The sequence below is a fragment of the Papaver somniferum genome, unplaced genomic scaffold (genome assembly GCF_003573695.1).
Source record: "Papaver somniferum cultivar HN1 unplaced genomic scaffold, ASM357369v1 unplaced-scaffold_80, whole genome shotgun sequence".
Lineage (NCBI taxonomy): Eukaryota > Viridiplantae > Streptophyta > Magnoliopsida > Ranunculales > Papaveraceae > Papaver > Papaver somniferum.
In genome coordinates, this window is record NW_020650971.1 from 477,133 (window position 1) to 495,022 (window position 17,890).

General features: G+C 37.5%; 1 protein-coding gene across 1 annotated transcript; it reads left to right on the plus strand.

The window, feature by feature from the left end:
- Positions 1–1,072: 1,072 nt before the first annotated feature.
- Positions 1,073–9,941, plus strand: LOC113344885 (major centromere autoantigen B-like). The gene is made up of 2 exons (XM_026588777.1): positions 1,073–1,187; positions 9,634–9,941. Exons 1-2 carry the CDS (start codon positions 1,073–1,075, stop codon positions 9,939–9,941), a joined length of 423 nt encoding a protein of 140 aa, XP_026444562.1.
- The last annotated feature ends 7,949 nt before the right edge of the window (positions 9,942–17,890 follow it).

Genomic DNA, 17,890 nt, shown 5'->3' on the forward strand with positions numbered 1-17,890 from the left:
ATAAATAATTCTAACAAACCCACATCCATATCGACAAAATAGGTCATATATATCGACAAAATAGGTCATACAATGGTGTACAATCATATGGTGCCTATGTACACATCCTTAATAACTCTTCGTATAATATGAAAGAGAACAACAAAGTTCAATTGCAAAAAAGTCTGGGAGGAGATCAGATGGATTCGAAGGAATAGGAATCAGAAGGAAAAGTAAATCCATACAAACAAAATAAAGACACACCTTAAGTTCAGTAAAAGAGCTCAGGTTTTGGACTTCTCAGAAAAGTCATCTTTGCTCTCGAATTTCACATGGTCAAGGAAGTGACATAAGGCCCTGCAATTACCATAAAAGTATAAGAAAGGATCAACAGGTGTACAATTATAAAGGATCAACATGTGTACAATTATGTGCACATTAAAAATTATTGTGTACGATTATGTACACATTAAGAATCAATAAGTGTACAATTATGTGCACGTTAATAATTCAATAACAAAATATGCACAAACTGGTTCTCAATTAGTCCTTTGTTCAAGTCATCGAAGTTACGTTACAAAATCCACTTTTAATACATTCATTAACGTAACAAATGGAAAAGTCAGTAGTGAAACAAAGAATCTCACCGCATTTTAGAGAGTGAATCTAAAATCAAGAAGTGTACAACCTGGTGCACCTCAAAAATCAACATGTGTACAATAATGCACACATCAAAAATCAACATTTATACAATTGTGTGCACATTAATCAACAGGTGTACAATTAGGTACACATCAAGAATCAACAGGTGTACAACTATGTACACATTAACATACAATGAATCTTAAAAATCTAAGATTATTTAGAACCTGCTCACTCTGTACTACATTGCTATTCAAGCATTTCGAATCTTCCTAGAAAAAATATATAGATGTATAAAAATACATAGAAGTTGAAAGTAATGGATGATATACCTCTTTGGTACTTAACTGAATGAAAGAGAAACCTCGCAGCTCTCCTCGCTTTGGACCAAGAGGGTGCCACAAAAAATCCTCTGGCTCAATCTTTTCATAAGAAGTAAACATCTTTATTAATGCAGATTACGAATACAAATTCAGCGACTATTAGTACTGGTATAAGAGAAGGCAGGGAGGAAGAGAGAGACAGAGTGACACATACTTGTTCATTCTTTGATCAAAATTATAAATGTATATCCTTCTTTCACATTCTCGTCAGTCGACCCATTAGACCACTGTCGTTATTAACAAAGTCAGTTAGAGAACATACTGTTTTGATTCTAAAATCATACTCATGCATCTTTCAGTGTAAAAATATGTACCAAGCTATAACATTCTTTGAACTCAATCATATCAGATGCTCAAGCTATAACCTTCTTTGTTCGTCTCAGCTGAAACCATTTCAAATCCTTTTTTAAATTAAATCACCATATTACAAATGCACCAATTTGTACACTTATAGAAGCATGGTAATGTGACTGTCAAGAGACAATGTCAAGCTAATCGGCAACTGACAAAATAAGGGTGGTACCTCTGGCTACGACCCCTATCACCGCCACTATATCCAACTATTCCTTGTGATATACCTGAGCCACTGACTCTATCATCTCTCTGAGGAAATGGGGGTGTAGGAGTTTGTGCACAAGATTGTTGTATACCAATTGCACCGAGAACAAGAACAAAAAAGAATGGCTGTGAGAACTTTAAACTATTTCAGGAACTGGAGACAATTAACAAATCAGCCACCTGGCAGACCCATCAACACCATTGTCATTCTTGTTGGCATTGGTCTTCTACCATATATCATAGTCTATCAACATATCAAACCCACTCCATGAGAAAAATGCAAAACTGACAGAAGTAAAATAAACTCAAATTCTACGCAAAATGGGAATAAATTGACAGATGAGCATAGATTAATTGGAGAGAAAATCCATACACGAAATGAATAAATCACCAAGTGATAGTTATTGGAAATAAGATGACATTGCAAAGGAAAACTAATGAGAACAGGAATCAACTTAAAGACCGTGATCATCGAAAGCTTAAATAATATTTTTTCTACCAAATGTCAGAACTTATGATTATTAGGACTTAGGAGCCTATGAGACCAATGTACATGTAATAACAAATGTCACTAGAACAATTAACTACCTACTTAAACTTATGCACATTTACAAATACAACATTTCATGGTTTCACATAGTTACTAGCTACATCCATTTCAATTTTCTTAGAGGTGTAAACCACTAACGTACCCATGTCTACATAAACTAATGCACATTTAACGATGTCTATGATGAATATATCAAATAAGGTGATTATATTTGCAAAAAATAATTTTCTGAGTTTATTACCTTCAAGGTGATTCTATTTGTATGTCCAGGTAGTCTCCCAGAAATGTCATCACCAAAATCATTATCTTCTGTTGTATTTTTTTTCTACTTACTCAAAGTACTTCCTCCTCCTACAAAACAGATCAATAATGCAAAACAATTTCAATTACAAGTAAAACATATGTACTAGCGGTGTAGCTAAGAAAAGAATAAAATCTTACCACGAGGGAAATCAGGAACATCAACGTCTTCAACTTGAGAAATCAAATCAGGAGAGCAGATTTGAGGCAAACATAAGCTGAACAAATGACATCTTCTTCGAACGCATTAGATCCATGAACCGTAATATGTCTATGAACTTTGTTTTCTATTAACCAAACAAAAATTATTTCTCTAAATCTTCAGATGCGATGAAAAAGAAGAGGAGTTTAAAGAGTTTCTCTCTTTGCTTTTCAATAGGAGGGAGGGAGAGTAACTCAAATTAAATGATAAGAACATGTTCTCATCTTTAAAATCTCTTCCAAATGATGAAATTTTCAAATTGATTTTGAGTTAATCTTCGAGAAAAGGAACTGATGACGACAATTTAGATTTTCCGAAGATGAATCCAGTGATGTTCGATTATCGTAATTAGGTTTGAAAATTGAAACTTCATTGAAACGAAGATATGTTGCTTTATGTTTTTTTTCTTCGTCCAGGAGAGTTGTTTCAATGAAACGAAAATGAAAACTAGAAACTAAATTACGAAAAACATTTGTCTGTTGCCCAAGGAAAAGTTGGTTCTGGACTAAATCGGTCGAAAAAGGATTAACCCGTATGAAATTTGGTGAGTTTGGATCTCTGCGTACTAGGCCTGAGATGGCAGGAATAAAGTGTCCCAAGCCCAGTAACTTTGGGACTAAACGTCAATTCTTAGTTCCGGTTTTCGCGAGCATATTGAAGAAGGAATTAAACCCGAAAGTACGTTATTTGACAAATTAATATTATCGACATCTGGAGGTAAAAGAGGGAAGGGATCACGAAGTCTGTCTGTTATTCGACAAATCTAATCGAAAGAGTTTTTTTAGTTTCGATATGCAAGAAGGGATTGCTCCGGTGAGGTTATTATCAGACAAATCCAAGTACTTCAAATGTGTGAAATTACAAATGAAAGTAGGGATGAATCCCTTCAGATTGCATGATACCAACCTTAAATCCTCTAGTATAAATTTGTTTTGATCTAGGTATTGATCTACAACTACGGTCAATTTATTTGACCCCAGGTCCAGCTCAGTTAGGTTCAATGCATCGATCAAAGAGATTAATGAAATTGTTCCTCTAATAGAGTTTCCGTAAACATTAAAGACTCTAAGATTTCGGAGCTTTGTGATACAACTGGGTATTGTTCCTGTTATGTTATTATAGTGTAAATCAAGGTGTTGAAGAGGAAAAATCTCGCAAATTAATTCAGGTATGGGTTCCTGGAATTTATTAACAGACAAGTCAAGAAAGTGTAGGTATTTTAGATTGGAGATTGAAGAATGGATAGAACTTGTTATGGTGTTGCCAGCAAGGTCTAGGTGCTGCAATCGAGAAATGTTTTCTCCCATTCGGAAAATGCATGATAGGTCGAGGTATTGCAGAAATGTTAGGTTACTGTCGAGATGGACGCTGAAAAGTTTGAAAGTGAGAGATCCAGATGGGTGAGTTTTGTTAGATGAGAAAACTGATGTGTTATTTATGATCCCAGAAAATCATTGAAGCTAAGATCAAGATACTCCAAATTAGTAATGTTGAACAAATAAGGAGACAATTTACCTCGTAGTCCAAGTCTATATTTCGAAGGTCAATGGATATGACATGAAAAGACTCGCTTGAACATCTAATACCACGCCATTCACAGCAGTTTCGATGTTGGACACTGTCTCTCCAGGAAAAATAAGCGATGAGAAGGGTCTTCCAAAGATGACTTGATATTCAAGAGAGCTATTCTTTCCTGTTCATGGCATCCATTATTAGAGGCGGCTAATGAGCATGGACTGATGCTGATGAATATAACGAGCAAGAAATGAAGAAGAATTGGAAATGGTTTTATTTGAGTAGTCATAATGAATGAATTCATGGCTAACTGAAATTAAATCTACTCTATTGGTTGATTTTGGAAGCTTTTGTGCAGAATGGCTCAATATAAGAAAACCAGCTATTTATAGCCTTAACTTAATCAACTATAAGAACTCCAACTTAATGATTTGAAATTGATTTGAGCTTTCTCTCATTGACCGGTATTGGTATTACAGTGCTCTTGACTTGGAAATGGAAATTTAAGCTTCTTTTCTTTGCATGTAGTCCACACAAGGACAGTACGTACATTGCACTACATCCATTAATAGAACTAAATTGGAGATTGGTGATTAACATGTTTGTGGAAGAATGAAATTCGAGATAAGAAATCAAGTGAACATCTTGGAAGAAACAACTTATGCAGTCGAACAAAGAAAATTACAGGTTTTTGTATTTTTTTTCAATCTGCTGGGTCCGTCATTTAGAACCCGTACAAGGGTTTGCTGAAAATTCAGCTGTGGATGTATTCAGCTGAATTAGAGCATTTGATTACCTTGCAGGCGGGTAAACTCCCTGCTCACTGGAGAGATGGCGACCTCATCTAGCATGCCATATGTGAAACAGATCAATCTGGTTGGCCCTTTGGGTGGAGTGGACCTCAACCATCCTCTGCACAACCGTGAACAGAAATGTAATGTTGCTATATATATATTCCTTGGAGATAGATGGTTGGTCTTTGTGGGAAGGAACTATGGAAATTTGAAGGAAATTCTCATCTTAATTTCAAGTTTGGAAGAGACAAACAGAGTAATAATACCTTGCGGATATGATACACCGTACACTATTACTTGTATCAGTTAAACTGCTTGATCCTATGGGTTAAACTGAAGGTAACGACTCTTATCACTGTGTTTCTGTAACACAAAAATCAGTGTGAAGAGTCCAAATTAAACTACAAGGCTCTGTTCTCCCAAATGTATATTCTGAAAGAACGATATTTTGGGGACCATGGTTTTTTTCGGGGGGCATGGTCCTATTAGGCCACTCACCTACAATTTTAAGAGGTGTCCTAAAATCAAATGGGATTACTAATTTGCCCCTTATCCTAATTAAAATTAATCCTAACCTAATAACCATCTCTAACTTTATCTAAAATAAAAACAAAAATAAAAACAAAAACAAAAACAAAAAGAAACAGTTCTACTCTTCTTCTTCTCCGTTTCAAAAACGAAAATTGTTCTCATCTTCTTCTTCCCCGTTTCAACATCGTTTTCATCGATTAATCGATCAAATATAAGAATGGTTCGTTGTAAGAGTACCAATCGACTCCCAGGAACAGGTCTCCCATTGGGGCATCTAGCAAATCTCCCGGGTGAAATTGTTGAAGAAGTTGAACCGCAAGCTAAACGCATCATCGAGTATAAAAGACGCCAGCCGCAACCTGATTCTGTCATGGGACCACTCCGGAGGTATTTTACAACAAACCCTTCACTTTAATTTGATTTTGATTGCTTCAATCGAATAGAAATCGTCAAAATAGGGTTTTAACAGCAGTTACGGAGCCATGTTCAGTTAGGTCGATTTTCCAAAAAAACCTAGTTTACTAACCGAACTTCCTGAAAACGAAGAACACGAAGAACAGTTCGGTTGTTTTCGATTTAAAACTAAGTAACTGAACTCTGTGTTCGGTTGTTTCGCATTTTAAAAACTACAAAGTAACCGAACTCAACCCTTATTCCCAAAAGAAGAAAACAAATCCAATCTAACCGAACTGTATTGTTTTTCCCACTATGTTGAGTTCTCATATAACCGAACTTATCCAACACAGTTCGGTTGTTTCGCAAAAGTTTTGAAAACTACAATGTAACCGAACTCTACCCTTATTATGAAAATAAAAAACAACAAATCCAATCTAACCGAACTGTGTTGTTTTGGCCACTACGTTGAGTTCCTAAATAACCGAACTTTTCCAACACAGTTCGGTTGGTTCGCATAAATTTTTAAATAAGGGAAAGTAACCGAACTCTAACCTTATTACGAAAATAGAAAACAACAAATTCAATCTAACCGAACTGTGTTGTTTTGGCCACTATGTTGAGTTCCTAAATAACCGAACTTTTCCAACACAGTTCGGTTTGTTCGCATAAATTTTTAAATAAGGAAAAATAACCGAACTCTACCCTTATTACGAAAATAGAAAACAACAAATCCAATCTAACCGAACTGTGTTGTTTTGGCCACTATGTTGAGTTCCTAAATAACCGAACTTTTCCAACACAGTTCGGTTGGTTCGCATAAATTTTTAGATAAGGGAAAGTAACCGAACTTTACCCTTATTACGAAAATAGAAAACAACAAATCCAATCTAACCGAACTGTGTTGTTTTGGCCACTATGTTGAGTTCCTAAATAACCGAACTTTGCCAACACAGTTCGGTTGTTTCGCAAAAAATTTTAAATAAGTTAAAGTAACCGAACTCCACCCTTATAGTTCTAGACTTTTATTCTTGTCAATGATTAATTCATCCATTTATCTTATCTTAATCTAATATCTTTTGTTTTCTTGATTAATGGTAGAGGTAAAAAATCTACAAAATCAAAGCTACCTTTACCGGAAGAGATGAGAACTCCCACGCCACGAGGCAAAATACATTGTGATGCCGGTCATCGTGGAACCAAAAATGCTAAGCATGGTTGGTAGGCCGGAGAAGCGTGAAAATTAAGCGCAATGAAACGCGGGCCTACAGTAATACCGCAAGTGCACGGTCGTCAGTTGTAGCTCGTGCAAGTACGGGTCGATCCACAGAGACTGGGTGTGTTTTGTAGTGTTTAGCTATTTTGGGTTCTAGTTGGCTATTGGGCTTTGAATACCCTTTGAGTAAATTGGGCCTAATGGGTTGTTTTTTAACAATGAAATGAACTGAGCTTGGGCTCAGTTGGTCTTGAAGTGCACTAGGCTTTGGGCCTTTGAATGATGAACTGTGAACTTGGGCTTTGGTCTCTGGATTAGGCTTTTGATTAAGCCAACAGTTGACTGAATTGGGCTTTGAGCCTTAACCTAAACTGTGGCTGGGCCTTAATGAACTGGGCTGTGAGCCTTAATGAACTGGGCTTCAGTTTGTACAAACAATGGACAGTGGGCTTCAACTTTTGGTTCAAACCTGGGCTTGGTCTTGAACTGAGAACTGAGCTTGGGCTTTTGGATTGCTGTGAGCCAAGCTCAGTTGCAGCAGCAGTAGGAAGAGGAAGGAAAGCAATGCAGCAGTGCAAAGGGCAAGTGCACAGCAGCAGGGGGAGACAAGGCAGCAGAGCAAGGCAAGTAGTAGCAGCTATTGAAATGGAGGAGAATTGGAGTGGCAGTGAACAAAACAGTGTGAACAAGATAATGAGTAACAAAACAGAAAACAAAAGCAAAACAGAGTGGAACAAAGTAAAAGTTAGGGTGACAATGAAAGTGACAAAATGTGAGACAATGAACAAGTAAACTAAAAAAAAAACATCAAAGAAACTACTAGGTGATGACAGTGACTGGAAACAGTTACATATCAAGGCCTAAGCCAAGGGTAGTGAAGATGAGAAGCTAACAGTGGTGACAATGCAAGGCCAAGGCAGTGGCTCTAGGCATACGTAAATGGAATGGGAGGAGAAGAAGCTTGTCCAACTGTTTTTCTCCTAGAATTGACTGTCTTTTAACAGCACAGTCAATCACAAGCAACAATGGACACTAATTTCCCCCCATTTCTCAATTATCTCAATTTCCATTAATTCTAACCTAAATTTCTACCACTAACAGTGAACAAAACATGTCATTTAAGACTTAACCTAAACAGTTGACACTAACAGACATTTAAACAAACCCTAAACAGGAAATTAACTTAAATTAAACAGCAAATATAAACATTAACAGTTAACTTAGCAGTGAGATAAACATGAACATGGCATAAAAATGGAAGAAACAGTGAACAAAAAGATTGTAAAAGAAAACTGAAATTACACAGAACATGAAAGTCCTGGACGCCGGCTATTCCAGGCATAACCTTTACAACAACACCCACAACCCATATTTATACCCAATTACACTTTAAAAGAAAAACCCCCAAAACAGTAAATTAGGGTTTGGTGAAAAATTGGAATTAGTTTTACCTAATCACTGATGATTGCTTCTGACTTCGACCCACGCCTCTAATTGTTCTCCTGATGTTATCCACGCCTCCAATTGCTCTCCTAACTCACCTAATTTACCAATTTTCCACACGTTAGGGTTTTGAGAAAAACGTGTATAAAAATGGGAAATTAGGTGGCTAGATAGGTTGTAATGATGGTAGTGGAGATGGGTTATGTTGTTTGGTTGATTTGAGAGGAGATGGTGGTGGTTGAGGTGGTGGTTGAGCGGGGCAGGGTAAGGTGGCGGACATGGCAGGAGCAGAGCTCGACTGCTCGAAGGAGGAAGATGAGAATTTGGGTAAGGTCTGTTTGGTTTGATGGGTATAGGGTTAGGTTGTTCGAGTGTGAGGCGGGCTCATCAGATTTCGATGTCTTGCGATGCTTAGCCGTGGGGTGTGGAGATGAAGATTGATCTAACGGATAAAAGTGAAGATGCTGGCAGCGACCGTTGGATGCAGATATACAACGAAACTAACGGCGCCAGATGGAGTTAGGTGTTGTAGTGTTAAGCGGAAGTATCTGGGTTTGATGCGCAGGCAAAGAAGCGATCGTTGGATTCAACTACAATCTAATCTGAAGGCTTGGAATTTAGGCACTATGGTGTTTGATAGGAGCTTCAGATTTTGATGCGCGATGAAGGAGCGACCATCGGATGATGAGATGGATCCAATCCGACGGCTGAAGATGGAGGCGGTATTGGTTATAGAAAATGGGTTTGGGTAAGGGTTTTGGGCCTTGGGTATGCCAAGCCCATATCTTCTTTAAGAACAATTCTTCCTTCTTGAGCCCATTCCTAGCTTTTTGGACGTGCGCTCCATTCTTTGCGGCTTCCTTGCGTAATTTCTTCCGGCTTTTCACCACTCTTCAGCTCTTTTCCGCTCCGCAAGTCATCCAGACTTTATTTATTACCTAAAAATATAAAATTAAGTAAGAAAAATATTTATTCTTGAAAACAATGAAAATACAGAATATGGGATAAAATGTATAATTAATGCACAAAAGATGAGTTAAATGCCAACAAAAAGGGATAAATATATACAATATTTGGCACTCATCAATGGTCTCAATAGAGATAATTTTGAAACGTAATCCAAAAAGTAAATGAGGAGATTGTGGAAGAGATTGGCAGTCAAGAACACAATCAAGGTGGAGAAAATGAACCAACTCAAGGAGAAGGAAATGAGGGTGGCGATGATGAGGGTGGCGATGACAACGTAATCCAACAAGTAAATGAAGAGATTGTGGAAGAGATTAGCAGTCAAGAACACAATCAAGGTGGAGAATATGAACCATCTCAAGGAGAGGGAAATGAGGGTGGAGATGATGAGGAGGACTCGGATGAGGAAGATGGAGACAAGGATGATGATCAGAGGAGGACTCGGATGAAGAGGAACAAGCGGAAATAGTGGTAAAGAGACCTAAAAAGGCGCTTAAAAATCCTTGTGCTAGATATTCATACATTCCTCATAAGGATTTGTGTTTGCCGCCAAAGAATCCTACTTATGGTACTCCAAGAGATGGCGGGAGGTATTGATGGGATACAAAAACTCATGGGATGCCAAGATCTTTGCGACAAAGGTATGGTTCAATCTTAACCATCAAGATTTAGATTTCTCAGTCATTTTATTATATTTTGTCATATATTGTTCTTTTCTATATATATTAGTATATAAGATATGATGTTGTTTTTTTAGGATCATAAAAATGTTGTTCGCGTTTTGAAACGTCAGAAGAACAAGGAATGGAATATACAAAATGAGTGTGATGAGGTCTGCTTGGCGATATTTCATTTTTTATTATGGAACGGGATACAACATGCGCACCAAAAATTTGATGTTGTCACTGTTACTGCATTTTCTGAGATGGCTTATCCAGAGACGGATACCTTTCATCTACCTTTTGGTTAGATGACAATAACTCCGGATGATTGTTTTAGAATCACAGCCCTACCAATTACAGGAAAAAGTGTTCAAGATGGCTACAATCCCTCGATGAGTTATGAAGTTCTTGAAAAATTAGTCAAAAGGTGTCTAGGATGGAGCAACAGAAAGGCACAATGTGAGTTTAGGCGAGCTAACAAAGAGCCTAAGGAAGGTGATGAGTATAATGAGTTCGAGGAAAACCGCACGTACAAGAAGAAGTTGAAAAAGATCAAGCTCAAAACCTTGTTTGATGAGTTTTCAGGGACGAAGGATTTGGTTACTAAAGGAAAGTTGGTGATGACAGAGGAGAATATTAAGCACCATGTGACTGCTTATTTGTTATATCAACTTGGAACCATCTTCTTCCCTGACACTTCAGGCCACGTAGTAAATGCTCATCACCTCCAGCTATTGTACCCCTTGGATGAGGTGAACAACTATTCTTGGGGCATTGCGGTTCTTTCATTTGTTCAAGCAGAACTCAGAAAAGCTTCGAGGCTTAGAAGTCTATATTTTGGAGGCTTATACACCCTTGTTCAGGTACCCCGTTAAATTATCGTTTGTGTGTTTGAATATATAGGTGAATGAATGTTTATTGTTACTAATCATATTGACTATGTATTATTTGTTGCCTCTTCTCATAGGTATGGGTGTACGTCCACTTCCCTAAACTGCAATTATCTCATGCTCACTCTCCTTGGCCTTATGAGAAGCCCACGGCTGGTAAATATGAATTTATGAACGCACAAGAAAAGAAAAAGGAAAACAAGGTGTTGGAGTTGAGGGAGACATTGGATAAGTTAACAGTTGAAGATGTGGTTTTCCATCCTTACAGACTTGCATCAGATGAAGAGGTGGAGGATGTTGATGTTATTCATTTCTCACCTGTTGCGGGTTATAATGGACCGTTGTTTTATCCTGGGGGTTGTACGATGTATAATCCTCGAAGAGTACTTAGACAACTTTGTTGTGTCCAAAGTGTCCCACAAGTGGAAAGATTCAACTTCAAGGTGAATAAGGTCGTAACTAAGAACACCGAGAAGAATTTCTCCCCCAAATACGATCCTGCTCCATCAGTGGACCACTAGAAAAACTTTGGGGATTATCTTGTTCCAGTCGAAGAGTTACAAGATTTGTTTGATGAGTCAAATGCCGCTGGATGGATATATGGAATGGTATGAACACATATCTCATCCTCGTGTAATAAACAGTGTCCAACAAGCCCGTGCTGATAAAGCAAAAGTGACGATAATGGAGAAAGAGGCTAAGAAGGTTATGAAGGCTACCCCTATGAGTGGTGGTCAGGCCTTGAACTTGTGAAATTCTGCGGTAAGATATTTACTCTTATTTTTGTTTTTCAAAATGTTAAAAAATATTGAAAAATAATAGTTACTTGTGTTTTTGATGAGAAAAGGTGAAGACAAGTGCTAAGTTGTTGAAGAAAATGATGGCAAAAATCCGGAGTGGAGAGCCGATGGACACTCGACAACAAACAGACCTCTACAACCAATGGACTAATGTTTTTAATCCCAACCTTGTGGATACAAGCCAGGTTGATCCAAGACATACCATGCCGTCGAATAGGAGTCGCATAGAAGGGGAAGGTTCAATTCGGATGGTTCAACAACAAAGCAGTGGAGATGACACTCCTAGTGATGAAGGAAGACCTATAGCTCCCAAACGCAAAGGTAGAAAAGTTTCACGAAGAGGTCGTGATAAATGAGTGATTGCAACAATTAGTACTTTGGTTTCTTATGTTTAGAAAACTTATTGTGGATTTGGTACTTTGTTTTTTTACAATTGGAAGATTTTTTTATTGCGGATTTGGTAGTTTGTTTCCTTACGTTTGGAAGACTTATATATTAGTATAAGATATGATGTGGATTAGTTTGGCTATTTGACTCATATGTGTTTCGTTAAACTCAAGTTTTTAAGAAATTATTAGAAAGTTCGGTTATTTAACTAAATTTCGTAAACAACCGAACTTGATAATCCAAAGGTTCGGTTCTTTCGCAGATTGGGTCAATTAACCGAACTCAGCAACACAAAAAACTCCAAAACATCCAGGAGAAGGTTCGGTTACCTGCGAAATAATACCAGGTAACCAAACTGTGGAGCTAAAAAACCCATGGTAGTTCTTGTTTGTTTGGTTACCTGCGAAATAATACCAGGTAACCGAACTGTGGAGCTAAAAAACCCATGGTAGTTCTTGTTTGTTCGGTTACCTGCAAAATAATACCAGGTAACCGAACCTTGTCCTGGATGTTTTGGAGTTTTTTGTGTTGTTGAGTTCGGTTTTCCTTATTTGACGAAACTAACCGAACTTCATAGTTCGGTTCTATCAATAAATTTCTTATATAACCGAACTCCAGGGTTTTGAAATTTGAATGACACAAATTTCAAGTAACGGCTATTTTTATAGCCGTTATACACCTCAGTGGTATAAATATGTGTCTCATAGTTAGCATTTTGTCTCAAAATCTTCTGAAAATGGCAGATAATAGGGCTAAATTTACTCTAGATGAAGATCTCTCTCTTTGTAGAAGCTACAAATTATACTATCCAAAGAGGGATGAAGAACGAAGAATGAATGGTATTATGAGTCAAACTTATTGGGGAAAAATTCATGATCAATTCATCTCCGACACAGGAAACCCTCATAACCGTTATCATATAGCTTTGTTACTCCGATTTGATAAGATTAAAGAGAGAGTTTTGGAATTTATGGCTATGTTTCGGATTGTAAGGCGGTATCGACTTAGAGGTGAAACATATGAGGACATTATTTTAACAACAAAAAATGAATGGCGAAGATGGAAGAGAAAGAATTTCAAGTATGAAGATCATTTTCGCATCCTTGTGCATTTTTTCATAACGCGTTTCGGATATTAAATGTTATGTAATTTTAGCTTTAGAAATTTCCTGCACTTTTGTTTGTTATTTTGGTGTTGTTACTTTAGTTAACTATTGAACTTTTAAGTATCCAAATCCTCTGTCCATAAGATGTTCGGTTGTTTGGGAAAGTTGTAGAACAAATCGAGCTAAAGTTAAATGAACATAAATGAAAACATGCCAACTCAAGCAAATAACACAAAATTAAGATCAAATACCAAAAAACACAATGTTTCATTCTTATGTTGAGGTTCAAAGCATATATAAGACCAAATGCCAAGAAACACAATGTTTCATTCACATGATATTCAAAAGCATACATATATTCTAGCCAAGGGTAAATCTAATCATCCCCAAGGGAAACTGCATGCCCGTGTATGATTTTTTCCGATTCCTCCAAAGTTTTCCACATCTCCATGTTATATTCATACATAATGCACCAACCCAACATTGTGTCAGGGTTAAATCCCGACCAATAAGAGCACCCGCATATCGGTGGCAATGGACAATTGTCTTTTAACCGGAGGCCTATAAAATGGTTGTTGTTAACCAACGCAATCACCACTCTCCTATGACTAAGTTTCTCGACACATATGGTTGTTTTGGGAGTATATGTGAAACTGCCACCTTTTGAAAAATAATGCAATACACAATTGAAAGCCTCGGAGATTAAGTGCCCACATATCGGCATTGACATCCAATGATCCCTTGTGGTTGGATCGGCCCCGTGGAGACGAGTCTGAAACCTAACAAGTTGCACACCTAAACTAGCATCGCCATCGGACAACATTATCTTGTAAAATTCCGGTTTATCTTTTAGTGTCATCATCAACCTTTGACGAACATAAGTGATTTGATTATCATTATATAGCTTGGAACCTTGAGTGAAAGGCCCTATTTGTTGTACGACTACATGGAAACCGCAATTACCATCCGGAGGGACGTCATGGGTGGATATTACGTAATCTCTAATGTAAGGAGGTAGTTCTTACAAGTACCTTTTATCATCAACAGGTGGTGTACCTTCCAAGTACCTTTTATCATCAAGACTTGGTTGCCTCGGTTCCGACGGAGTAGGTTGAGAGCGTAACATCGGTCTTTTTTTCTTCATATCTCGTTCACTTGACTCGCCTTTTTCAATAATTTTCCTTCCCCTTTGCTTCGAATGTTCTTGGTACTTCGCCGATGTATACTCATTCCCACAAGGATCTCTAGTAAAAGGAGTCATTTCACTTGCCTTCTTAGACAACACCTTTGCATATTCTCTAACTTGTTTTTTTGTTTCTTTGGTTTTTCGCCTACCTCTTCCTCCCTTGCCTTTACTCGGTTCTTGCACATTCTCCGAAGTGTGCGGGAAAACGATAGGCCGCATGTCATCCCAAAAAATTTGCCTTTCGAGTTTGTTCATGTTTCGGTATTTTTCAATAACCGCTCTTCACATTTCATTGTCACCAAACTCTTCACCGACATCGCCCTTTGGAGGAGGGACAAAACTTAACTGTTTCCAATGTGGATCAATATCGCATAAAGGGATTATGCCATGTTCATACTTAGCTATCATGTGGCGACAAGGGAGTCCCATAGACTTCATCATGTTGCAAACACACACCTCGTCCGGCGTGGTTCCCCATATATGAATCAAATTCACCTCAATCATTAACCTCTTGATGCAAGCATGTGAAACATTATAGTGGAGTCCCTTGAATAACCGAAGGTCCGTCATATTCTTGATGTTACCACCCTTGTCTACAATCCTTTTGTACTTAAATATGCGGCTTTTTTGGAACTTTTCTTTAATTCTCTCAATATCGCGGTTAAAGTAACTCTCCATTGCGTTGAACACAACCACAAAATTATCGACACACCCAAAGAGATTTTTCTTCAACCGGTGGTGAGCATATTCTACCAAACTTGTCGCTTGATTCCCAAAATGTTTATAGTTATTGGTAAAAGCATAAACAAAGCGCTCTTTGTGCAGTTACAACCATTGCTGCACCACATACGTTATTATATCCTCCGGATATTCGGGGCTAGACCAATGTTGTCTAAATTCGGAAAGATTAAGATAATACTCTTCTTCAGTGAGAGACCAAGTCAATGCCTCCCATTCCCCGGAGAAGGCAACCCATTTAGCGTGATTTTTGGTGTATTCTTTATCGAATTTATTTTTTGCTTCCTCTTGTTTATCAACCGGTAGCTTACTAATATCTTCCAATCCTTTCCTCTTAGGTGGTAAAATTTGAGGCTTGCACCTATTCATCACATTGCACCATATATGAAATGTACAAAGCATATTATGTGCTAATGGGAAGACTTTCTCTATTGCTTTCATCAATGCTACGTCATTGTCCGTCACGATAACCCCGAGGATCTCATCATCTCGGTAGATCGCCTTCATTTGTTGTAACGCCCAAGTGAAACTTGGTTCTTGCTCGTCCTTTAGAAAACAAAAAGCAACGGTGACTTCGTCGACGTACGACCAACAATGTTCAACAATGGCATCTCGTATTTGTTTGTCTTGTAAGTGCAATCCATTATAAGAACTTCATGGAAGGATTGAGCCAATTGAACACACTTTGGATGGGCAATGAAGAGATGAGTTATTTCTTCTTCCGGACCAACCTTCTTTTGAACCGCGTAGCCTTTCTCTTGAGCCGAAGAAAACAATTGTTGCATAACTTTTCTATTCTTCCATTCATTCCTTTTAATCGTCTCAATTGCATTGTAAATGGTGGACAAAGATGATACGTTTCCCGGGTTATCTTGCTTTAATAAGCGAAGCATTGTGTAAGGTGAAACACACAATTTCCTATACTCGGCTATTTTTTCCATTTCTCGAGGAGTGAGCCTTGTGGCCATTGCATGCCCTTCAAGATCATCCGGACGAGGGTGGTTATGACTACCTACCACCTTATCCGTAGCTAGAAACCATTTCTTCGTTGATTTCCTCTTGCTAAATGCAAGCTTGAACGGACATTTGATTTTCTTTGAGCACGTTGTGTTCTTCTTCTTCGTCTTTCCTTTATACTCATAACCCTTCCTCTTGTGACTAGCTTCAGGATCTCCACTTATCTCAAAAACCATTTCTAAACGAGTTTTGCTTTCTTTCCCATTACAAACCAAGACGCAATTGACTCTCTTGGCATGTTCTCTAGCCCAATTCTTCACATCAATAGGTGAGTCAAATTCTAACTCATTAGCATAGTGATGAGATGTATCTTCGAACAACATCTCAATCAGATAAGGTTGATCATGCATTGGTATTATCTACAATAAATCACAAATAAGTTCGGTTACATGAAAATTTTATCGTGGAAACCCAACTATGCGTTCGGTTTATTAAGTAAATTGGCAAGTAACCGAACAAACAAAAGGAACAGAGTTCGGTTGTTTCGCAAAAAAATTGTAAAATTCCCATGTAACCGAACTCTAGGGTTAAAAACATAGAAAGAATTTTTTTTATGTAACCGAACCTTATTGTTATTCGCATTGGTTTTATTAGTCTTAAAACCGAACTAAAAACCTATGAGTTCGGTTCGATCGCAAACATTTTAAAACCTTCATGTAACCGAACTCCAGGGTTAAAAACATAGAAAGAATTTTTTTTTTATACTCTAAAGTTCGGTTTGATCACAGAAGCATGCAGTTTTCCAACCAACCGAACATAACGCAGCATGCCAGAACTTCCATTGATATGGAGTTCGGTAACCTGCGTGTTTGGATCAAGTAACCGAACTACATCTTCAGATGAGTTCGGTTTCTTGTTCATCCTCACAAGGAAACCGAACTACACCTTCAGGAGAGTTCGGTTACATGTTCTTCACATAATGTAACCGAACAGTACCAAATCCCAATGAAAAATTATGATTTTTATGAAAATTTTTACCAATTAAACATACGCTATCTAAGTTTGCATCATACCTGTTTACCCCAATACTCATCCTCCGGTTGTGGTTGATAAAATCCATCATTTTCATCTTGAGTTTCTTCTTGAATAATACAATCACCATCTAAGAAATAAGCCAAATCCGGATCATTTTGAAGATTAACAAACATAGTATGAGAGGATGGAGATGAAGAATCAGATTCATCACTTGAATACTCAAATTGGGTGAATTGGAAAAAAAAATTATTTTCCATGTTTTTCTCCTTCATCTTCTCTAACTCTAATCTCATAAAAATTTACTCAACTAATAATAAACTCATCTTTTAAGTTAATCTCACTAATTGTTTTTAACTAAATTATTTTACTAACCATAACCTAAATTAATTAGGAGGGTAGATTAGGTATTAAATAAATATCTAGATAAGGGGTGACCTAGAATTACTTCCAATGTCTATACCCAAAATAGAACCATGGCCCCCCCAAAAAACCATGGTCCCCAAAATATCGTTCTTCTGAAATCCTATATCTGTGGACTGTGGGTTTTGATTTGAAATTGAAGGCTAACATAGGGCATACCCAAAAATTATTGGGCATACTCCACTATTCCAAAAGGGGGTGTTGAATAACAAAATGGGAAATCCCCTTAACCAAAAAA